Source organism: Lampris incognitus, chromosome 1 (assembly GCF_029633865.1).
Source record: "Lampris incognitus isolate fLamInc1 chromosome 1, fLamInc1.hap2, whole genome shotgun sequence".
NCBI classification, from domain to species: domain Eukaryota; kingdom Metazoa; phylum Chordata; class Actinopteri; order Lampriformes; family Lampridae; genus Lampris; species Lampris incognitus.
The window spans coordinates 50,807,703-50,832,884 of NC_079211.1; the positions used below are offsets into that span (position 1 = coordinate 50,807,703).

The following is a 25,182-nucleotide window of genomic DNA, read 5'->3' on the forward strand; positions in this document are numbered from 1 at the left end:
GGGACAAATAGATACTTGGTTACACTTCCTCAAGAGCTTCCCTCTCCTGAGAAGTGTGGCGCTGTATGTGCTGACACACTTTGGCATCAAATATGTATCGTCACTTGACCACAATTCATTCTCTCTCCCCGTGTGTGTGTGTGTGTGTGTGTGTGTGTGTGTGTGTGTGGCTCTCTCTCTCTCTCCCCCCTCCCTCTTCATCTTCATTAGTTGTACTTTCACTTTGTGACCTCGGGGTACAAATATGTAGCAGCAGGAGCAGTAAAAGTGGGTTGTAATCCACAGCAACACAACAGTCTCATAGTGGGATATTCTTCCATGACTTGGTTTTAGTGGATCTCTGTTGCTGTTGACGTCTTCCTGCTTCATCTAGCGGACAATCAGAATAATGTAAGTGTGACTGGACTTTTCCACACTCACTCTGCTGTTTGAGACGACGACTTAATATCTGATGTTTCTGTTCAACACCTCGTCAGAATGAACAACTGTTAACACAGCAGTGTCTATGTGACCACGTTAACAGAAGCCGTTTGTTTAATGGCAGATTTGACTGAAACCGGTTCAGGAGATTTGTCATCAAGAAAAGACGGAACATAGACGAGGCCTATTGATGAAGAACATTGTAGAAAGGGATGGGTACCGAAACCCGCTATTAAACGGCACCGGGGACACATTATTTCCAGTTTATTGAGGCTAATTAACGTTATCTTGCACCTTTTATCTCACAACTCTGTTTCTAATTTGCAGTAAGAGTAAGACTTCTGTCTGTGATGCATTTTGGTTATTTCCAATGCAGAAGCGAGACCTCTCCGAGGGGCGGAGCCAGCTCTCTCTCTCTCTCTCTCTCTCTCTCTGTCCATTTCTCACACAGACACACAGACACACACACACGGGGAACCCCCTCGGTGAACAGGATCTGGGTGGGGGGTTTCCTGTTTTTGTAAAGTTAAGAATATCTTTGATAATGGCGCGAGCAGCTCCACCACAACGAGCCAACCAGCTTTTACCCGACTCCCAGTTCAGCAGCGAGGAGGCCACAACTGGTGCCAAAGCAGGCGGAGCGCCGCGGGGCGGGCGGGGCCCAGGCGGGCAGGAGGCCTCTCAGCGCTCCAGCCTCCCTGTTTGTTAGTTTGTTTTTTATCAAGAGATGACTTTTAATATCAAAACACCTATTTTACACAATATATTACAAAAGCGTTTTAATTTTAACTGTAAAAACAGCCACCCCCAGAGGAAAGCAAGAAAAGTGAATTGGGACACACTGCCATCTGGTGGTCGAAAACTGCAAATCAGGTCTTCCTGAACTACAAACTAGGTCCTGAAACAAGGTCATTCTCATTATGGGCACATCTGCATTGCTCAAGTCAAGTCAATTTTATCTGTATAGCCCAATATCACAAATTACAGATTTACCTCAGGGGGCTTCACAGCAACACAGCATCCTGTCATTAGACCCTCGCCTCAGATGAGGAACAACTCCCTAAAAAACAAACAACATTAACAAGGCCTTGTCTCACTTTCCAACTGAACAAAAAAATGATATCCTTTAAACCAACTCAGGTGTTTTATTAGAGATTCAGCTCAAAGTGAAAGTGATGACGTTCTAATGTACATATGCACTTTTTTGTTTTTATCTTCCTTTGTCAAACTTCCTCGCTTTTGCTTGATGGTAGTGAATGACACTGGGGTATGGGATTTATGGAGACGACATGGCCATGTTTGCCATGACACTAAAGCTCAGGAATCATTTGGGATTTGTAGGAGCTTGGCAGCTCCCGCCCCTCGGGTGTTGTCATATTTGCCCTCCTTGTCATTGCAGGCGTACGCCAGCAGGGGCCTGTTGGGGTGCCAGGCCACGATGAAGGTTGGAGAATCACATTGCACCTCCCACAACTTCGCCCCTGTTTCAACTTCAGCGATGTCTATGAAGTGATCCTCTGAAGCTGAGGCCAACATCTTGCCATCATGGCTGAAACTCGGTGTCCTCACAGGCCAGTCAAACCTGGAGAAACAGCAGACACACACTAGCTCCTCTGTGTTCCAGAGGCTGACCAGGGCGTAGGCACTTCCTGTAGTGAAGTAAGAGCCAGTGGGATCGAACTTGATGCCGATACAGTTGGATGGATGGGCGCTGATGGGCTGAATGGGCTTCAGCTCTGGGTAACTGAGAATATTGATGTGTGTGAATGTTCTCATTCATCCAGGTCATGGTTATCCAAAGGAGATGAATCAAGTGCAACTGGACTTGGTATATATCCGTGAAGACGTTTCGCGTGGCAAAACATCGGTACACAAAAGAGCCACTCATATCTATGGCTCTGTTAGCGACGGGCGTTGGTAAACATCGGGACACAAAGAGCCATGGACATCTATAGCTCTGACAACGACTCCTAGAGGATAGATTCTGAGTCTCATCACCAGCCAGTCAGACCAGCTTGGTCTAGTCAGAAAGGCACGAACTGAGGAAGCCTCTTGGATGAGAGGCGAAACGTCTTCACGGATAAATACCAAGTCCTGTTACACTTGATTCAACTCCTTTGGATGAGAATATTGATGCCTCTGTTGCATTGGTAAGGAAGAACGTGTCTTGTCATCATCCCAGGAGATCTTGTTCACCTATAATTTGAACTGCTCTTGAGCCTTGGAGTGGTGTGTCTTTTTTTTTATTCAATATCAAAAAGGCATTTCACAGCTTTCAAAATGACAGTTGCAAATACAAATACTGAGCAAATACAACAATCATACAGAGGAAGTTATGAACAAAAATAATAAATCAGCCAACACAAAAATAAAATAAACAACACAAAGTGGTCAATCAGGAATTAAAGTGCCAAGATTCTCAGAAAGACACTGGGCTTTTCTTTATTTTATCAGTTTTGCACATCTCTCATATATTTCCATCTCATTAACAAATCCATTAAACGGGGGGGGGGTTGTTTTCAAGAAGCGACATTTGTGTAGAAAGAACTTCGCTAAGATAATTAGGTTATTGTACATGAATTCAGCTTTTCTGCCCCCCATTAAAAGACCAAGTTTTATATTTTCATATCTTAACTGCGGCATAATTAGATGATTATTCGCTATCCAAGTGTGGCATGCTTCCCAAAAGGTGCTCATGACCTCGCAGTCAAAGAACAGCTGTTCTGCCAGTTCAACGTCTGATCCACAGAAACCACAACTGTTCCAATCAAAACTGAATCTATGATGAAGGAAATCATGACATGGGTAGATGTCATTAACTGTCTTGAAATGCACTCCTTTTGCTTTGGGTGGGACAGGAAAAGAAAGATATCTGGTCCTTGTCTTGACTATAGAGCTTCTAGAGTAGTCTTGAAACTTGTGTTTCCTCTTCAAGGGCGAGGGAAAACAGACTGTAGTGAAGCTAGTTCTTCAAAATCTATTACTGCATTTTATATCTAAAACATCTAATCCGGCTACAACTAACAGGGGGATCTTTGTTGTAACAGTAGAATATGTCAACATGCCTTTGATTAAAAGCATCCCTGCCTGTGGGATTGCTTTCATTACATTATTATATTGTCTGTTGGTGCAAATCACATCATATGTTTGAATGAAGACGTCATATCGTAGCAGATTTCCATTATCTTCCATTACATCTTGAATGGACCAGATACCCTTCTCCATCCAGTCTTTATAAAAAAAAGATTTTCTTTTAATTAAGATGCATCTATTGTTCCAAACTGGCATATTGTGCGGGGTAAAGTTATACATCGATGCCAAGACACACCTTGGAGCGGTGTGTCTTTGCATCGATGAAGGTGGACGGCCTCTCAGTGCTCCAGCCTCCTTGTTAAGACGAAAGGCCCTTTATGTGTGAGCCGAGGGGCGGGGCCGGCTCTCTCTGCCTCCCCCTCACTCACCCACTCACCCACTCGCACACACAGACCCACAGAGCGTGCTCTTAGTGGCAATGGTGGAGAGAGAACTAAACAGTCAGAAGTCTGGTTAAACGTCACTAGAGTCGATGCTGGCAATGCTCGTTGCCACAAGTGCAGCAAGTCTTCTGCATGTCAGGGCAGAGACACGAGCAGTCTGTCCAAACATCCAGCGGAAATGCATCAAATACAGGTGAAGAAATGCAGCTTTCGGCTGCCTAGCTCGTAGTTCATCTCTCGTTGGCCTTCTGTGGTGATGCTAAGGGACCACTCCAAGACACTCGTCTGTTAGCATTTGTTTTTTATTGCCTTTTTCATTCATGTACAGATCAATCTCACAAAAAGAAACAGAACATAAAACAACAACAAGACAACAACATGGGGTATCATACAACAATCAACAGGGCACTAAACAAATATATTTAAGGCTTGGAGGGGCTCTCTCTCTCTCTCTCTCTCTCTCTCTCTCTCTCTCTCTCTCTCTCTCTCTCCACCCCTCTCCATCTTCATTAGTTTTGTGCTTTCACTTTGTGACCTCGGGGTAGAAATGTGTAGCAGCAGGAGCAGTAAAAGTGGGTTGTAATCCACAGCAACACAACAGTCTCATAGTGGGATATTCTTCCATGACTTGGTTTTAGTGGATCTCTGTTGCTGTTGACGTCTTCCTGCTTCATCTAGCGGACAATCAGAATAATGTAAGTGTGACTGGACTTTTCCACACTCACTCTGCTGTTTGAGACGACTCTTAATATCTGATGTTTCTGTTCAACACCTCGTCAGAATGAACAACTGTTAACACAGCAGTGTCTATGTGACCACGTTAACAGAAGCCGTTTGTTTAATGGCAGATTTGACTGAAACCGATTCAGGAGATTTGTCATCAAGAAAAGACGGAACAGAGACGAGGCCTGTTGATGAAGAACATTGTAGACCTCTAAAGACATGAAGGAGCACTTTGAACGGTTTTAAGGCTCCATAGACATGTTGACTTTGTTCATATATCAGACAAAACAATGAATGAAACAACAGCAAACCATTTATCAAACCAGATCTGTCAACACAGAAACATGAGAGTTTACTGTTGCTCTGGTTCCCCTCAGTAATAGACTTTATTATTATTTATTATATTTTGTACTGTAGCTGTGATTTTGTGTCATTGTAGACAGATTTTCATAACCACTGACTTTCTACCTCAGCTACTGAATTTTAAATTGATAAAAGTTTCTCCACCTCACTTTCATTTCTGAGTTTTGAGTCTTTTTTTCAGTCCGCTGTCCAAGATGTGATTCTTATCCTCTATCTAGTGGACACAGATAAACTAAACCACCTGACATGTGGTTTGTCTGACACAGACTAGACCTGACCACTGGTTAGACTGGTTAGACTGGTCTGATGTCATTCTGACATTTCTAGACGTTGATACTGAAGTTATGAGGATGTGATCAAATGTCCACAGACATCCAGGACCCACCAAAGAGAATAAGAAGCATCTTCTCTCTGTGTGTCCTCTACAGATGAAGACAGGTCTGTTTGACTTGATGTGGACCTGAGTTCACCAGGTAACAATCCTACCAGGAAACATATTAAATGTATGATGACTCGTCTCCCTCCTATTACTTTGTACTGTATAACTGTATAGTGGAGTTGTACCAGATGACGGTGGTAAAATCTTTCCAAATGTTTATTTGTTGCTTTCAGATCTGAATATTCATTGGCATTCATTGCATCATGATTTCCAGCATTTCTGTCTGACTTTGGTGTTGAGATGAACATTTAATGAGAATGTTTTATGTGTTTTCCTCTCAGTGGTACCCAGACAGAACCAACAGCAGCCAACAGGTTATAGTGTGTTGTCTCTCCTCATTCTGTTGGTGAGTTAAGCCGAAAGTCTCACAGCTGCTCTGACAGCCCAGATAAGTTTGACTGAAGTACATTTTATCTACTGTTCATCTACAGAGTGTAAAAAACACTACCGCCTTCCAACACTGAGACCCATTCCCTTTAACACAACCACCTGTTAAACAGTCCAGGTGTCGATGGTCCACAAGGCTCCAAATCCTTCTTTCTGGATGTTTCTGGTCAGTCTGTTAGATGCAGACAGCAGGTGGTTCTAGTATTTTATACACTCAGTGTGTATGTGACATGTTACTAATATGAATGATGACAAGCCTACAAATAACTGATCCTCTAATGAAAATCTTATGATGATGAATGTGTCCAACTAACACAGCATGTTGTGTGTGTTTGTGTGAAGGTCTACACTCTGCTATGAATGTGTCTGAGGGGAGAGAGGAGGGAGGTCCTACCTCTAAAACCACTCTGTCTGGGGAACATGGCAGCCAGACCAAAGCTAAGAGGTAAGATGAGGGTCTCTATCTGTCCATGACTGGTCTCCATCTCAGAGCTCAGCAGTGATGTCATCATGACATCATCAGTCAGAGTCAAAGGTCTGTTTGTGTTGTGTTGTAGCCCAGTCCAGCAGGAGAGACCAGACTCCCCTGTACCCAGCTGTGTGTCCATCAAGGGTGACCACTCTATTAATCTATTAATTTCAAAGATGGACACCACTCTACTGAACAGAGGTGAGGTCTATGGTCACATGTATTGTGACTATCAGTTAAACCCAAAGTTGTTATTTCTCTCTTGCATTGGAGGGATAATACTGTTCTTTTCACATGTCCAATAACAATGTCCAACTGAGATGTTCTCTTTGGGTGTGTTCCCATTTATCACAGCATGCTGATTATTGACAATATTTATTGTGCTGATGTGGTGAATTGGTGAAGACAAGGTGATCCAAAATATATCAAAATGACTTTTGTCTTTGTTCCAATATTAAATTGTCTTCTTTTTGGTAAGAACTGTGTTTTCCTGATATCTATTATCATTTACAATACTTCCTTTAACCTGTGACCTTAAAACAGCTGCCTATCACCATCACTTTGCCATCTAGTGTTCAACTTGTGACAGTGCAACATAATAACCGTTTTGCTATTTACATTCTTTTATTGCACATTATGTGAAGGGCTGCTATAACAGGCAGAAAGATGGTGAACTCAGTTTGTTCCAAGTCGACTAGTCGGGAGGTTGTCTGAGTGAATAGTCGACTAGTTGGTATTATGTAGCTGGCTAATAACACTATGGGGTAAACAATTTCACACACGATGCAGGGACCACAACGCACACACGGCTGTTCATTTCCATGCTTTACCAGGAACTCTTCTTCTGTTGGTTACAACCCAGACAACAGCAATATAGAAAACAGGTACCTAGTGGTCACTGGTAGAATAGCATCATCCATACATAACAGTTGGTCTCAAGGAAGCCCTATTAATTAGGCTCAACTTTTCCTGGACCCACTTGCTTCAGTGAAGACCTATGATTGTTATTTAGGCCTACACACGTTCACAATAAAGAGATGCATGTGTACAAATTGTTATATCTTTAATCTGTTTTATTTGCACCGTAATTTAATTTGGACCATAACGTGTCACTACAAGTAACACGTCGCTTACTAACGACCAGCGATTCCCTCTCAAAACAGTGATTTGCCAAACTGACGTAGGACTAATCTACATATATCTGGCTCATCTATTTAATTACTTCAAGAGATTAAGAAAAACTAGTCAGATCCATCGGGAACATCATGATAAAAACAATCAACAAGCTACTTATTTACTTTAGCTTATTCACTTACTTGATTGTATTTATGTTGTTATTTTATTATTAATATTATAATATACTGTATTTTTATCCATCTTATCGATTTTGTCTTTGTTTTGTTTTGTCTTGTTTGTTTAAGCTATTTTATCTACTTTATTTGTCTAGTTTCTATTCAAATCTATTTTATTGTCATTATTCTCAAATTGTCTCAAATTGATCTCTTATCGGCTTGTCAGTCATCTGTGAGGCACTTTGAACGTCACTAACCTGTATGAAAGGTGTCATTCAAATAAAGTTTGATTGATTGACACAAGATAAAAAACCTTACATCTAAAGATAAAAATGTTGACACAGTAGTCGACTATTCTGACCCATACCTACTTAATACATCTTCAAAACAAGACTTGTTAAATAGTCTTCCTCTGTTTTTAGCAGGATCCATCAGGAGAGACCAGACTCCCCTGTACCCGGTGTGTGTCCATCAAGAGTGACTGGTCTATGAATCCACCTCTTAGATTCAAAGATGGACACCACTCTACTGAGCAGAGGTCAGAATTAAACAGCTGATATGAACAGATGGTTTCGTTGTTATCAGACTCTACTGAACAGACAGAGGTAACAAGTCATGACACAGAATTGGTCTGAACCTTCTGTTGGTTTAGTTTCTTCTCTCAAAACATCTCATCTGGTCAACACAATTTTTCTTGCATGGGGTTTTTCAATGGATTCCTGCTAACTTTTGGGTGTTGAATCCAAATCTGGCATTAGTTTTTGCCTATCACATCAGATTTTTGAACAATGAAAAATCCTTATTTTTGAGAAAACAGCAATTTTACACTTGAAGTTAAAAAACACTGTTGCATTAGAAGATCGATAGATGCAAAATTGATTACAATGAAAGGTACCTACTTCAATTACAATATTAAATCATACATTAACATTTAATCCATGCTGGCTTGCACATATTTTTACACATTTTCTCAATATTTTTAATGTATGAAAAGTTTACAAATTTCACTAAACTAATATATAGACGGAAAAAGTTCCCCTAAACATGGTGTACATCACTTAAATACAAGGCATCACTCAAGCTCAAAGCAGTTTTGTGACTTTTCACGACATTCAAAATGCAGCAAAAATTTGCGAATATAAGAAATTAAGTACCGGTACTTGAAAGCGTAAGTATCCAAAGGCACAGGTGTAATCATATTACAACATGGTAAACTTCCTGTTTGTGGACGATCTCTTATATACAGCATCTGGGACATCCCTCATCAAACTCCAGCAGTAATCTGCCGTCATATTTGAGTCCCAACGACCTTGATAACGTTCTTCCATCACTTTAATGTCTTGATGGAAACGTTCACCCTGTTCCTCGCTTACATCTCCAAGGTTATCTGGAAACTTGCTCAGGTGACTGTGCAAGTAGTGCACCTTGATGCTCATTCTGCACCCCAACGCTCGCAGACTAAGGAGCAGCTCCTCCACAATCTCTCGGTAGTTGTCATCTTTCTTGTTCCCAAGAAAATTCTGCACCACATTAGTGAATGCATTCCATGCTCGAGCTTCGACAGCGGTCATCGTCATAACGAAGGGTGGGTCCTTGAGTAATGTTCTGATCTGTGGTCTGTCGAATATCCCTGGTTTTTTCTTCTCGTCGCTGAGACTCGGAAAGGTTGAACATATGTAGCCAAAGCAGTCTCCAGTGTGATCAAGAGCTTTAACAAACTGCTTCATCAGACTGAGTTTGATGTGCAATGGTGGAAGGATGATATTTTTCCGATCAACCAGTGGTTCATTAATGATGTTCTTGTCACCAGGTATCAAACTATTCCTTGATGGCCATTCCTTTCTCACCCAGTGCTCCTCCTTAGCCCGACTGTCCCAGTAGCATAGGAAACAAGGGTATTTGGTGTAACCCCCTTGTTGCCCCAAAAGGGAGTTCACCATTTGCAAATTCACACAAATCAACCATTCATGATCGTGGTACTTCAATTGTTCAAGTACAACATTGATGTTTGCATACTCCTCCTTCAAGGTCACTGAGTGTCCTATAGGGATGGATCCATAGATGTTCCCATTGTGAAGTAAAAGACATTTCAAACTTCTTTTCGATTGCCAATAAAGAGTCTCCACTCACTTGAATGGTACGCAGGCAAACCCATAGTGAGAAGAAGCCCTGCAACATCATTGCAGTATACAAGTTGACCATCAGAGTGGAAATACTTCCTCAGTTGTGCCTCTCTGTTGCGATAAAATGAGACGCTTGTGCCAGGTTTGAGAAGGTTTTTCTCTTGCAGCCTGGAAGCCAACAACTCAGCAGATTGTTTTGGCAAATTCAAATCTCGGATCAGATCAGCAATATATTTATAGAATACATGTGATATTACATGATAAAATACATTTATTTCAAAGATATGACAAATAAACACTCAGCCTAGCATGAAATTACTTAGGAAATGAATAGGGGTCATGTTTATCCCCACCAAGATTGCCAGACTAGATGGTCAACTTTTGTAAAATCCTGAATAAGGAGCGTACAGATAGCACAAAAACTTGATGTGATAGAGCAAATTTGAGCTCAGATTTGGATTCAGCAGCCCAAAATTAGCCAAAAACAGTTTCTAAAGTCCATGCAGGAAAAAAAAACTATATTTTTGTAGACCAGTACCTGCATCCATCAGGACACAACACCTCAACCTCCTGTGTGTGTGTGTGTGTGTGTGTGTGTGTGTGTGTGTGTGTGTGTGTGTGTGTGTGTGTGTGTGTGTGTGTGTGTGTGTGTGTGTGTGTTGCCAAATTTGAATAGCCCAATCAGAGACCTGAACCCACCCAAAAATAGCCCTTTTTTTTTTTTTTACTGTTTAGTAGAAAGTTTCTCTGTCTGTCCGGTGTATGTATGTAATAATAATTATGTTTATCAGAGCCATTTTTACCCACTCAATCAAATAAAAAGTAGCCCAATCTGCCAACGCTGCGGTCGTGTGTGTGTGTGTGTGTGTGTGTGTGTTGATATCTAGAGACCTAACATGTCATGTGTTCTCCGCAGAGACCACCAGGAGAGGTCAGAGGTTCTCAGTGGTCAGTCTGTCCAGGAGCATCAAACAGACCTGGACTCCATATTTATGGTGTGTAAATATACATCAACACCTTTTACTTCACCTTCAAATGAAATGAAAAACAATCATTCTGGTCATAATGGTCTTCATGCTCCACTGTTTACATCAGTGGGTTTTAATCAATGACAGATGGGCTTGATGTTTTGTTCCATGAGTTTAACATGAAAATTTAATTCATATACTGATTCATTTCCAGCTGCTCGAGGAGAACATTGTCACTTTTGTGAAGAAGGAGCTGAAGAGGTTCCAGAAGGATCTGAGTCCAGATTACCCAGAGTGCTTAGAGAGACAGAGGGAGGAGGAAGAGGAGCAGAGGAGGAGTCCCAGAGAGGCACTTCTGAAGATCACACTGCACTTCCTGAGGAGTATGAAGCAGGAGGAGCTGGCTGACTCTCTGGAGAGCAGTAAGAGACTCTTTATTCAAGAGCCTCAACACCATGTAAAGGGTCAATAGAGGCAAAGTGGGAGGTGGAATTGTTTTCAAAACCTGCTGAAAATGTAGATTTATCACAGGAGGTTCAGACAGTTTCCATTTGGATGGTAAATGAAAAGAAATCTAATGGATGATCTGGTCAAACTATTGATTGGTTAATGAGGGTGTAAAATGCTGATGACATTGGTTCACATCAGAACAATAATACCAGAGAGAACCTCTTTAAGACGTCATCACTGTCCCCATAATCCCAGTAAAGATCTCCTATCTAATACATGGTTACTACAAGAGATGTGATAATAGCCATCAAAATATTATTACAGTGGAAATGAATTATTATTAATGTACATGTTGTTTGTGGAAATGTATTTGGATAAATCTACCCTTTACATAAATTATATAAATGTCTTCATTGTTTGTTTTAAATAAATCCTGCTTGTCCATCCACCAGTGATGAGCTGAATTAATACTATGGAGTTTGGTAAAGTTTCTGTTTCTCACATTTACAGTAACATCCACTCACTGGTTCCCTGGTTTGTTTATTCAGAAACCCTTGTTACCTTGTGCCGGAGTAACCTCAAAGCAGCTCTGAAGGAGAAGTTTCAGTGTTTGTTTGAGGGTGTTGCTAAACCAGGAGAGTCAACACTTCTGAATCAGATCTACACAGAGCTCTACATCACAGAGGGAGGCAGCGGAGAGGTCAATAATGAACATGAGGTCAGACAGATTGAAACAGCATCCAGGAAACCAGCGAGACCAGAAACACCGATCAAATGGGAAGACATCTTTAAAACCTTACCTGGACAAGATAAACCAATCAGATCATTGATGACAAGGGGAGTGGCTGGCATCGGGAAAACAGTCTTAACACAGAAGTTCACTCTGGACTGGGCTGAAGACAAAACCAACCACAATATACACTTCACATTTCCATTCACCTTCAGAGAGCTGAATGTGCTGAAAGATAAAGAGTTCAGCTTGGTGGGACTTCTTCATCACTTCTTTATTGAAACCAAAGAAGCAGGAATCTGCAGCTTTGACCAGTTCCAAGTTGTGTTCATCTTTGATGGTCTGGATGAGTGTCGACTTCCTCTGGACTTCCTGAACAATGAGATCTGGACTGATGTCACAAAGTCCACCTCAGTGGATGTGCTGCTGACAAACCTCATCAAGGGGAAACTGCTTCCCTCTGCTCGCCTCTGGATAACCACACGACCTGCAGCCGCCAACCAGATCCCTCCTAAGTGGGTTGACATGGTAACGGAGGTGGGAGGGTTCACTGATCCACAGAAGGAGGAGTACTCCAGGAAGAGATTCAGAGATGAGGAGCAGGCCAGAAGAATCATCTCACACATCAAGACATCACGAAGCCTCCACATCATGTGTCACATCCCAGTCTTCTGTTGGATCAATGCTACAGTTCTGGATCATGTGTTGAGAACAAATGAGAGAGTAGAGATGCCCAAGACCCTGACTGAGATGTACATCCACTTCCTGGTGGTTCAGTCCATCCAGGGGACTGTGAAGTATCATGGGAGATCTGAAACAGAGCCACACTGGAATACAGAGAGCAGGAAGATGATTGAGTCTCTGGGAAAACTGGCCTTTGAACAGCTGGAGAAAGGCAACCTGATCTTCTATGAAGCAGACCTGACAGAGTGTGGCATTGATATCAGAGCAGCCTCAGTATATTCAGGAGTGTTCACACAGATCTTTAAAGAGGAGTGTGGGCTGTACCAGGACAAGGTTTTCTGCTTTGTCCATCTGAGCATTCAAGAGTTTCTGGCTGCTCTTTATGTCTTTCTCTCATTCATCAATGATGGAGTCAATCTGCTGTCAGCAACACAGTCAACCTCCAACTGGCTTAAACTATTTAGATATAAACCAGACCTCTACCAGACAGCACTGGACAAGGCGTTAGAGAGTCCAAACGGACATCTGGACTTGTTCCTGCGCTTCCTCCTGGGCCTCTCACTGAAACCCAATCAGAATCTCCTACGAGGCCTGCTGGGAAAGACAGGAAGTAAGTCACAGACCAATCAGCAAACAGTCCGGTACATCCAGAAGAAGATCAGGGAGGATCTCTCTCCAGAGAGAAGCATCAATCTGTTCCACTGTCTGAATGAACTGAATGACCATTCTCTAGTGGAGGAGATCCAACAGTACCTGACATCAGGAAGACTCTCCACAGACCGACTCTCTCCTGCTCTGTGGTCAGCTCTGGTCTTCATCTTACTGTCTTCAGAAGAGGAGCTGGACGTGTTTGACCTGAAGAAATACTCTTCTTCAGAGGAGGGTCTTCTGAGGCTGCTGCCAGTGGTCAAAGCCTCCTATACAGCTCTGTAAGTATATGGATTAGGCCTTTTAAAGTATTAAATCTATTATGTGTTATTATTTTTCATTGGTGATAAAATATTGTTTTATTACACTGATTATTGAAACTGTTATTGGGGTTACAGGTTCTAAAATCAAAAGTATTAAAGACATTAAAATTATAGAATAATTACAACTATTAAAACAGTAGTTGTAATAGTTGTAAGTAGCAGTAATCATAAAAGAAGCAGGTAGTAGTGGAATTAGCAGCAGTAGTAAAAGCAGTAATAGCAGTAGTAGCAGTAGTACTAGTCTAGTAGTAACAATAGTATTAGTAGTCACAGTAGTTGTAGTAGTAGTACAAATTGTATTATAACAAGTAGCCATCGTAGTTATAGTAGGACTAGTAGTAAAAATAACAGCAGTAGTGGTACTCTTGTAGTAGTAATATTTTGATATTTCCATGTTTAGATGAGTACTATAATAAAATACTATTATCCAAACTGTTGTAATGATGAAAACAAGTGGTAAAATCAAAAGTATTAATGCCATTACAATGTAATAGAATGATATATTTGTGTTTGTGTGTGTGTGTGTGTGTGTGTGTGTGTGTGTGTGTGTGTGTGTGTGTGTGTGTGTGTGTGTGTGTGTGTGTGTGTGTGTGTCCATTCAGGTTGAGTTCCTGTAATCTGTCAGACAGAAGCTGTGAAGTTGTGTCCTCAGTTCTCAGCTCCAACTCCTCTAGTGTGAGAGAGCTGGACCTGAGTCACAATGATCTGCAGGATTCAGGAGTGAAGCTGCTCTCTGCTGGACTGGGGAGTCCACAATGTAGACTGGAAACTCTCAGGTCAGTATTCCTAAACTTCTACAACACAGGACCACTTCAGTCCTCATTTACATCCACTTTAATGGCAGTCAGTACATCCTTACCTGGGTGGTCTTTTCTCTGACTGGAGGAATTACTGACCAGTTGTAGTAACAAGCTCTGGTTCTACTTTCTACTTCCTGTCAAATGCTTTCCATGAGCACATACACCGGCAAAGAGGTCATGACAACACATTACAAATCAATACAGTTTGGTTTTCAGAGAAAAAGGTGAAATAGTCTAACAGGCATAGCAAGGCCTTCCTTCTGACCATATTCCAACTACATATTTATAATTCGTATTTCTTGTTTCAGTTTGCAGTGTAACTCTGTTTTCACCTGAAAAATACTGCACTGGTTAAGATTATATTGTAGAGTATCAAACACAACTTAAATACACATGTGCTTGTATGAACACATGAATGTGAGGTGGTAACCCTGTGTAGAGGTTCATGTTTTAGTGGTTTTGTCTGTCTTTTAAATGTGGAGGTACAGGCCACAGGTTCTGGGGGTGAAGAGCGACTTCATCTTCCTATTACAGACACACTGTAGGAGTGAAGGAGACATCACTTCCTCTGGCAGTGTGTTCACACTCACATCTCTACTATGACAACACAATAGGATGCATTGACCTCTGCAGCTCTCTGAGCACACAATGTGTCCTCATCACTGTACCCCCCTAAGAACAAAACATGACAGTGTGTTATTGACATCATCTATATGGTGTGTGTTCATCACATGATCTATAAAGCTATGTGGTCCTTGTTCACTGCTGGGTTTGATACCTCTCTGTGGGGCTTCATGACTGTGTGTGTTGGCTCATTAATATCAGGATTCCCTCAAAACTGCAGATGGTCAGTACACCCAGCCACATGTGCTCACATCACAGCTGCAAAGCATAAACTCTCATTTACATAGACTATCTGCTGTCAGAGAGGTCTGCTTGGAGCTGCCAGCCGCAGGGCCACAACACACACCTTTCTGGACCCCCACCATGTTAGACCACCCGTCATTATTAGAGATGGACAACTTCTTTACTGGAGGATCTTCTGGCAGAGATGGATGTCCTCCTGTCCTTTTTAGTTCACTTTTTTATTTTCATTTTTATTCAGTTTGGTGCAAATCATATAAAGTGTTAATGTGTTGTACCGTAGCACACATTCACACCACTGAAAGAATAAGGACAGGGAATACTGACCACTTTGGATCATGTTTTATATTTAGTCTTGATTTGTATCCAAGACCTCTTCATACAACTAGGGTTGCAGCTGCTGTAAAGAATAACAAAGAAAAGTGTGCATACCAACATGGACCCTAGTCTGATCATGTGACGTGAGTTGACAGAGGAAGTTGTTGACCACCGTCGTGATATCAGTTAACTCAGATTGGGTTGGTTTGCTGGCAGCCATACCAACATGTACCCTGGCTCTGCCCATGACAGAAGCTAAGCAGGTGTGGATTTGGCTCGAAGACTGCCCGGGAAAACTGAGTTGCTGCTGGATTTGGTGTAGGTGGGCCAGTAGGGGGCAGTCTTGCCTATGGGACTAAAAAAATGCCCCAGTGCACTGATGGGGACACAGTGCTGTAGGAGATGCCGTCCTTCTGATGTGACCTTAAAACCGAGGTACTGACTCACTGTGGTCATTAAAGACCCCATGGCACTTACAGTAAAGAGTAGGGGGTCCCCCGGTGTTCTGGCAAATTCCCCAGCCTGGCTCTCTCCATCTGGCCACCTAATCATCCCTAGTATGATTGGCTCAATGGTTCCTCCCTCTCCACCTCAAGCTGATGTGTGGTGAGCGTTCTGGTGCAAAATGGCTGCTGTGCATCATCCAGGTGGTGCTACACATTGGTGGTGGTTGAGGTGAGTTTCCCCCTTCTCTGTGAAGTGCTTTGGGTGTCCAGATAAAACCCTAAAAATATAATCCATTATTATTGTTTGGTTTAGTGAAGCTGAAGCTTATTCAGGAACCTGGTTATGTTGAACATGTTTCATGAGACATTCTTACACATCAACAGCTGAAAGAAAGTAATATGTGTGTGTGTGTGTGTGTGTCCATTCAGGTTGAGTTTCTGTAATCTGTCAGACAGAAGCTGTGAAGTTGTGTCCTCGGTTCTCAGCTCCACCTCTAGTGTGAGAGAGCTGGACCTGAGTAACAATGATCTGCAAGACTCAGGAGTGAAGCTGCTCTCTGCTGGACTGGGGAGTCCACAATGCAGACTGGAAACTGTCAGGTCAGTATTGCTAAACCTGTACAACACAGGACCACTTCAGTCCTCATTTACATCCACTTTAATGGCAGTCAGTACATCCTAACCTGGGTGGTCTTTTCTCTGACTGGAGGAATTACTTGTAGATCTTCCAATAGTTGTTGAAGTTTTTACAATTACAATAGTTTTTATAAGTACAATAAGTACAATATATTTTCAAGACTAAAATAATAGTAACGATAACAGTTCGATAAGTTATTATTTGTACAAACAGCAATACCAAAAATGGCCATTAGTAGAAATATGAATAGTAGTAGCAGAAATTGTATTAGTTGTAACTGTAGTAGTAGAAGTAATAGTGGCAGTAGCCAGTAGGGGGCAGCCTGGAGCGGGCAGCAACAATGGTCCTATACAGTGTGAAAGGACCCTGTGCAGTTCCAGGTGACATTCTTCATATGAGACGTTAAATGAGGTCCTGACTCACTGTGGTGGTAAAAGACGGTAGGACATCTTTCATAATGAGAGGACTTACAGACGTCACTGGTTAAATAGCCAATCAAGTCATTACCCTCAAGACCACCTGACCATTTCTCCTACCTGATTGGCTGGATTACACCTTTGTGTCCTGCTCTTTATAACCAATGTGTGGTGAGTGTTCTGCTTCATATTGGCAGCCATCTCATCGTACACGTGTACTCTAAACACTGCTGATTTTAACTGCAGTAGTAGTAGTAGTAGTATTTGCAGTAGCAGTAATCACAGTATGGTAATCTCAGTATCATTGTGATTAGTAGTGGTAGCAGTAGTGGTAGCAGTAGTTCTTGTAGTAGCAGTAATCACAGTATGGTAATCTCCGTATCAAATCAAATCAAAACAAATCAGTTTTATTTGTACAGCTGTAGCCCAATATCACAAATTATAAATTTGCCTCAGTGGGCTTAACAGCAACACAACATCCTGTCCTTAGACCCTCTCATCGGATAAGGAACAACTCCCTAAAAAAAACCTTTAACAGGGAGAAAAAATAGGAAGAAACCTCAGGGAGAGCAACAGAGGAGGGATCTCTCTCCCAAGACGGACAGCGTGCAATGGATGTTGTGTTCATGCAATTTACATAATACAACACTGAAGGAGGATAACAGAATTATAATGGGCATAAAATTTATGAAGAACATGATGCACAGGATGCCAAGCAGTGTCCACATGCCAACGGAACAGTCCAGGACCCAAGCCACGCGACCAGCATCATCATGTAATAAAAGAAAAGTTTTTCTTTTATTACATGATGATGCTGGTCGATGGTCGATTACATGATGATGCTTATGTGAGGAGTGGAAGGGCAGGCAGCATCCAAATGGCGACCACCATCACCACGGAGACCTGGGAGGAGAACCGACTGCACATGCAGGCAAGAGAGACTCACATGACACCATTCAAACACAGAAAAAGAGAAAGGAGAAGACATCATTCAGAGAGAGAGAAAATACTTGTTAGAGAAGAGAACAGTTTGCAATAGTCATTAGCCATAATCAATTAAGTCATCAATTCGTCATAATCTATACTCTGTAATCTATACTCCATAATCTCGTCGGCAGAACAGTGGTTGGTAAATTCATTGAGACAGAAAACCAACCCGCCATCCAGTACAGGTTGTGAAGCACTCAACTTAAAGGCAACTAATTGTAAACTAAGGCAAAAAGATGAGTTTTAAGTTTGGATTTAAAGACTCAACAGACTCTGATGGTCTGATGGCAGCAGGCAGGTTATTCCACAACAATGGAGCTTGATAGGAAAAGGCCCTGCCACCAGCTGACTTCTTTTTAACTTTGGGTACACACAGGAGCCCTGTATTTTGAGAACAAAGTGCTCGAGATGGCATGTAAGGTTTAAGGAGATCACACAGGTAGGATGGGGCAAGCCCCATTTAGGATTTTACAAGTCAGCAGAACCACCTTGTATTCTGATCTAACATGGATAGGAAGCCAATGAAGGGAGGCAAGAATTGGTGTAATATGGTCAAATTTCCTAGTTTTAGTTAGGATCCTAGCAGCAGCATTCTGAACCATCTGAAGACTTTTAGTACTAGAATTTGGCAGACCTGAGAACAGAACATTACAGTAATCAAGTCTGGATGAAACAAATGCATGTATTAGAGTCTCTGCATCAGCCATGGAGAGAAAAGACCGAATTTTAGCTATGTTACGTAAGTGAAAAAAGGCAGTCTTGGTGATTTCTTTAATGTGCTTATCAAAGGAAAGGCTGGGATCAAACGTAACACCAAGATTTTTGGCTGCCACACTTTGTGAAACCACAGAGTTGTCGATTGTTATCGTTACTTGATCAGACTGGTGTCTGTGTCTAGCAGGGCCAATGACTAGCATCTCGGTTTTATCTGAATTTAAAAGCAGAAAGTGAAGTGACATCCAGTTTTTCACAGTAGCCAAGCAGGCCTCTAAGTTAGTGGTTTGAGTATGATCATCAGCCCTTATAGGCACATACAACTGAGTATCATCAGCATAGCAATGGAAATGTATTCCATAACTGCGTATAATTTGGCCAAGAGGTGTAATGTAAAGAGAGAAAAGTAGAGGGCCAAGTACTGAGCCCTGAGGCAAACCATATTTAATGTCAGAAAATTTTGATATAATATTATTATAGCAGACACAATGTGTTCTTCCAGATAAGTAGGACTTAAGCCAAGAGAGAGCTAAGCCAGAGACACCAAAATTACAATTTAATCTATCTAAAAGTATACAGTGATCAATGGTGTCAAAGGCTGCACTGAGGTCCAGTAGTAGAAGCACAGAAGTGGATTCAGAGTCGATAGCCAGTCGAAGATCACTTACCACTCTGGTCAGAGCAGTTTCAGTGGAGTGACAGGGCCTGAAAGCCGACTGAAAAGGTTCATAGAGATGGTTTTCTTTTATATGGGTCAAAAGTTGTTGATACACAACTCTCTCTAGTACTTTAGAGAAGAATGGAAGATTAGAGACTGGCCGATAGTTATTAATAGACCCTGGATCAAGGTGCGTTTTTTTAAGTAGAGGTTTAACCACAGCTGTCTTAAAACTGCTGGGAACAATGCCAGTAGTGAGAGATAAATTAATGATGTCTAGCATTGTAGGTCCAAGAAAAGGCCAGAGGTCTTTAAAAAGTTTTGCTGGTAAGGGATCAAGTAGGCAAGCAGCTGGTTTAGAAGCTGACATGAACTTATCAGTATCATTGTGATTAGTAATGGTAGCAGTAGTGGTAGCAGTAGTATTTGTAGTAGCAGTAATCGCAGTATGGTAATCTCAGTATCATTGTGATTAGTAGTGGTAGCAGTAGTGGTAGCAGTAGTATAAGCAGTGACAGCATCAGTATCAGCAGCAGAAGTAATGGTAGATGTAGTATGAACAGTAGTCAGGTGACAGGCATGGACACAAGTCCATGAATACTGGGACGGCGTCCAGCGCTTTACCTGTGCCCCGTCCACAGGATTAGTGTTGTGTCAGGAAAGGCTTCTGACCTAAAATTTTACCAAATCATTTTATAGATTGACAAGACCGTACCAGATCGGTCGAGGCCCGGGTTAACAATGGGCACCATTGGTGCTGTGTCCTCACAGGGTACCAAACTGTAAAATCCACTGTGGTGACCCCCGAGAAACAGGGAACAAGCCGAAAGAAGAAGTAATATGAACAGTAGAAGTAACTGGAATTGGGTTTGTAAAAGCAGTTGGAGTTGTAGTAGTAGTAATAGTAGTTGTAGCAGTAGTAGTAATAGTATTGGTAGTAGTAGTAGTAGTATTATCAGTGTTACCAGTATTAGTACAAAGTAATTGGAGTCTTTTCTAAATGTTCAGTGATAATTTCTACTGGACTCAAACTGGGTATATGATCTTATACAATACCAGTCAACAGTTTGGACACACCTACTCACTCTCATAGTAGGATGTTTCTTTATTTTTACTAAATGAAAAGACTTGTTGAGCCGGAGGACATTTTATAATATATTCTTTAAATTCAAATTTGTTTTAAAAAGAGATTCAGATATAGGCAGACTTTTGACTGGTACTGCATATGTAGTGACTGGTACTGTATATGAGGGGACTGGTACTGTATATGTAGTGACTGGTACTGTATATGTAGTGACTGGTACTGTATATGAAGTGACTGGTACTGTATATGAGGGGACTGGTACTGTATATGTAGTGAGTGACTGATACTGTATATGAAGTGACTGCTGTAGTTACTGGTACTGTATATATAGTGACTTGTACTGTATGAAGTGACTGGTATTGTATATGTAGTGACTAGTACTGTGTATGAAGTGACTGGTACTGTATATGAAGTGACTGCTACTGTATATGAGGGGCCTGGTACTGTATATGAAGTGACTGGTACTGTATATGTAGTGACTGGTACTGTATATGTAGTGACTGGTACTGTATATAAAGTAACTGGTACTTTATATGAAGGGACTGGTACTGTATATGTAGTGACCCGTACTGTATATGAAGTGACTGGTACTGTATATGTAGGGACTGGTACTGTATATGAAGTAACTGGTACTGTATATGAAGGGACTGGTACTGTATATGAAGGGACTGGTACTGTATATGTAGTGACTGGTACTGTATATGAAGTAACTGGTACTGTATATGTAGTGACTGGTACTGTATATGAAGGGACTGGTACTGTATATGAAGTAACTGGTACTGTATATATAGTGACTGGTACTGTATATGAGTGGACTGGTACTGTATATGTAGTGACTGGTACTGTATATGTAGTGACTGGGTGAATTTATGGCCCCACGGTGGACCTTCGGGGGTTTGACTCCCTCTAAAAAAGAACTGAGTTTGTGTCTCAGAGGCAGCAGGATCACAAACCCGGATGAGAGAAACATCCACTGACTGAGAACATCTGCTTGCCAGATGTTTTCATTTTGTGTGTCTTTTTTTGTCTGTACTTTCACTTCATATAAAGTACACACAGAGTAGTAACCGCAGTACCAAAGTAGTAGCAGTACTAACAGTAGTTGTAATAATCATAGTAGGGAGCAGTAATCATTGTACTAGTAGCAGCAGTCGAATTGGAAGTAGCAACAGTAGTAGTAGTACTAGTAGTAGTATTCGCAGTTGTAGAGGGATAAGTAATAAAAGTGGCAGCAATCATAGTACTCTTGTAGTAGTAACCATTTGTAATATCTGTGTTCAGATGAGTGCTGTCATAAAGTACTATTATCCAAACTGTTGTAATGATGACGACAGGTAGTAAAATCAAAAGTATTAAAGCCATTAGAATATGATAGAATGATATATTTGTGTTTGTGTGTGTGTGTGTGTGTGTGTGTGTGTGTGTGTGTGTGTGTGTGTGTGTGTGTGTGTGTGTGTGTGTGTGTGTGTGTGTATGTGTATGTGTGTGTGTGTTCAGGCTGTCAGGCTGGCTGGTCACAGAGGAAGGTGTTTCTTCTCTGCTCTCAGCTCTGAGCTCCAACCCCTCCCATCTGAGAGAGCTGGACCTGAGCTACAACCAGCCAGGAGACTCAGGAGGGAAGCTGCTCTCTGCTGGACCGGAGGATCCACACTGGAGACTGAACACTCTCAGGTATGGACAGGCTGGATGACACTCACTCATCATGTCTTCTACAAGGATTTTCTCCTCCTGCTCTGATGCTGGATCAGACTGGTTCTTCTGTAACAGTGGACAGGACTGATACTGGATGGAGGTTTATTAGATGGAGGATGTTCTGGTGTGACTGTGTCTCTCCTCCACCCCCAGGTTGGACCATGCTGGAGTGTGCTGGTTGACACCAGGAGTGAGGAAGTGTAAGTGTGTGTTTAGTTCCTTCATGAGAACAAAGCAGATCACATTCAGCTATTTAGATGGAAAGTGCGTCCACACAGCAGTGTGGGACATCCATTCATTCACATCCTACTGGGGATGAAGCTGATGGTGGACATTATGTTTCTTCATCACACTGCTGAGAAATTAACAGTCATTAGGTCTCATTTATCAAGGAAATTCAACACTAATGTGTGTGTGGTTCCTTCATACTGAGGTTTCTACATGAAAAGTGGATTTATCAACTTTTTCACCCATCTGACAGAAATGTATGAAAACCTGAGACCACACGTAAGATGTGTGTCCACTCCACACTTCTACTTTTATGCAGAAACTTTCACTTTTATTCATTAAATAGTCTTATTTGAACAGACTTTGTCCTCTAATATGGAGATATGAAGAAAGATGAACAAAAGACTTGAGAAAAACATGTTTGCAAACAATATTGAAGTGAGATAAAATGTTTAGAATGATTAATAGACTACTGAAAAGACTTCCTGTGATTGTTCCCTGTGTAATATTCATTTAATTATTGAAGAAGAAGATTTAAAGGGACACAACACTGTAAAGTCCAGATGTTAAATGGGCCGACCTTGTCTTCTAGAGGATTTGACAAGAGCGTCTTTTCAGGGACAGGACGGATTTATGATTTTTTTTTTCCCTGAGAATGACGAGTGACTTTTGAGTTGATTCTGATTCACCAGAGCCCTGCTGTTAAAGACCACTATCAAGACCACTATTAAGACCACTATTAAGACTAATATTAAGACCATTATTAAGATCACTATTAAGATCACTATTAAGACTAATATTAAGACCACTATTAAGACCGCTGTTAAGGCTAATATTAAGACCATTATTAAGACCACTATTAAGACTAATATTAAGACCACTATTAAGTAATATTAAGACCACTATTAAGACTAATATTAAGACCACTATTAAGAATAATATTAAGACCACTAGTAAGACCACTATTAAGACCACTATTAAGACTGATATTAAGACCATTATTAAGATCACTATTAAGACTAATATTAAGACCACTATTAAGACCGCTATTAAGACCACTATTAAAACCAATATTAAGACTAATATTAATACCACTATTAAGACCTCTATTAAGACTAATATTAAGACCAGTATTAAGACTAATATTCAGACTATATTAGTACAGTCCATTATCTCAGTGGTGGACTGAACAAGGAGCAGTTATTTTAATTCATGGTAAATAAGGTCATGTGACGTGCTTCCAGTTTATGAATAATTGGTGTTCATCATAATACACACAAGAGTACAATGGAAACTTCATACTTCAGAACACGTGATAAATACAGCGGCAGTATAATTCATTACATGATACGAGGGAACTTACACATTTATGAACATGTTGATAGATGAGGTCCAACCTGTGAATAAATCAACACAAACCAAACAGAAGAGGAACATTAGATCAACAACCGCTGCTGTATTGTGTCTTGTTGTCTCCATCAGATGCCTGTGAACTCACACTGGACCCAAACACAGCACACAGAGACCTCCTTCTGTGTGAGGACAACAGAAAGGTGACATGGGGGAGAGAGGAGCAGTCGTATCCTGATCATACAGACAGATTTGACCTCTGGAGACAGGTTCTATGTAGAGAGAGTCTGACTGACCGCTGTTACATGGAGGTACAGTGGAAAGGAGATGTTTATATAGGAGTGACTTACAGAGGAATCAGAAGGAGAGGAGGAGGTGATGACTCTCTGCTTGGGTATAATGAAAAGTCATGGAGTCTGTCCTGCTATAGTGATGTATACAGAGCCTGGCATAATAAAAGAGAAACACAGATACGTATCTCCTCCCCCTCCTCTTACAGAGTAGGAGTGTATCTGGACTGGTCTGCTGGAACTCCGTCCTTCTACAGAGTCTCCTCTGACACACTGACACACCTCCACACCTTCACCTCCACATTCACTGAACCTCTCCATGTTGTGTTTGTGTTGTGGTCACCTGGCTCCTCAGTGTGTGTGTGTTAGATAGAGGAGGTAGAGATGCCTCCTGTGTCCTGGAGGAACACTCACACTCCTTCCCAAACACACCTGCTGACATGATAGATCACTCTGTACACACACACACACACACACACACAAATACAGACAGTGTGACCAAAGATATGTGTTTTGTGGTTGTAATAGTTGTGTGGTGTGTTTAATGTGTGTTGGGTGTATGCTTCATTGATCAGTTTCTGCATTTTATTCATGCTTATATTCTTATATTTACATTGTTTATGTTCCCTATGTTTATGTAAGCTTTATGCCTATATTTGATATGTTGTCTTCTAATGTAAAGCACACTGAGCTTACTTGGAATAAAATGTGCTACATAAATAAAATGGCTAAACTATTCAATTGTTATTCAGTTTTTTATTGTATTGAATTAAATGTATTAAACAACTTGTATTTTTTATATTTGTGTAAAATTTATCAATGCAAAACACCTGAACCACCATGAAAACACATAGCCACACACACGCACACACACACACACACACACACACACACACACACACACACACACACACACACACACACACACACACACACATGTTGGCTGAACCTGTGTGAAGTCCCTGCTGCTGTGTTGCTGTTGCAGGTCCACGTGGGTCCATGAGGCTCAGTGCAGCATTGGTTGTGCGCTCCATTGTGTTTAAGAGTGACTCGTTCATCTTCTGGCTGTACTGGAGGAACTTGTCGTCCCGTTTCTCCATGTACTTCCTCTTCCCTGTGGGACAGACACACTATTAAAATGCAGAGTTCATGTGGTGCAGCAGCAAGGTGGAGCTTTGTTGTGTGTAAGTCTATTTGGACTCA

General features: G+C 41.4%; 1 protein-coding gene across 1 annotated transcript; it reads left to right on the plus strand.

Moving 5' to 3' along the window:
* Positions 1–231: 231 nt before the first annotated feature.
* LOC130106721 (protein NLRC3-like) lies at positions 232–24,681 on the plus strand. Its single transcript, XM_056272952.1, has 15 exons — positions 232–390; positions 1,820–2,178; positions 5,411–5,455; positions 5,703–5,767; positions 6,151–6,253; positions 6,366–6,478; positions 7,992–8,107; positions 10,609–10,687; positions 10,875–11,082; positions 11,659–13,453; positions 14,098–14,271; positions 16,353–16,523; positions 21,917–22,090; positions 22,265–22,311; positions 23,822–24,681. Exons 7-15 carry the CDS (start codon positions 8,058–8,060, stop codon positions 24,346–24,348), a joined length of 3,225 nt encoding a protein of 1,074 aa, XP_056128927.1. The 5' UTR covers positions 232–390; positions 1,820–2,178; positions 5,411–5,455; positions 5,703–5,767; positions 6,151–6,253; positions 6,366–6,478; positions 7,992–8,057; the 3' UTR covers positions 24,349–24,681.
* Positions 24,682–25,182: the final 501 nt, after the last annotated feature.

Coding starts and splice junctions, on each gene's coding strand:
- LOC130106721 (XM_056272952.1), top strand. CDS start 8,058: ATGAATCCACCTCTTAGATTCAAAGATGGACACCACTCTACTGAGCAG. Junction 8,108..10,608: donor CACCACTCTACTGAGCAGAG/GTCAGAATTAAA, acceptor TGTTCTCCGCAG/AGACCACCAGGAGAGGTCAG. Junction 14,272..16,352: donor TGTAGACTGGAAACTCTCAG/GTCAGTATTCCT, acceptor GTGTCCATTCAG/GTTGAGTTTCTGTAATCTGT.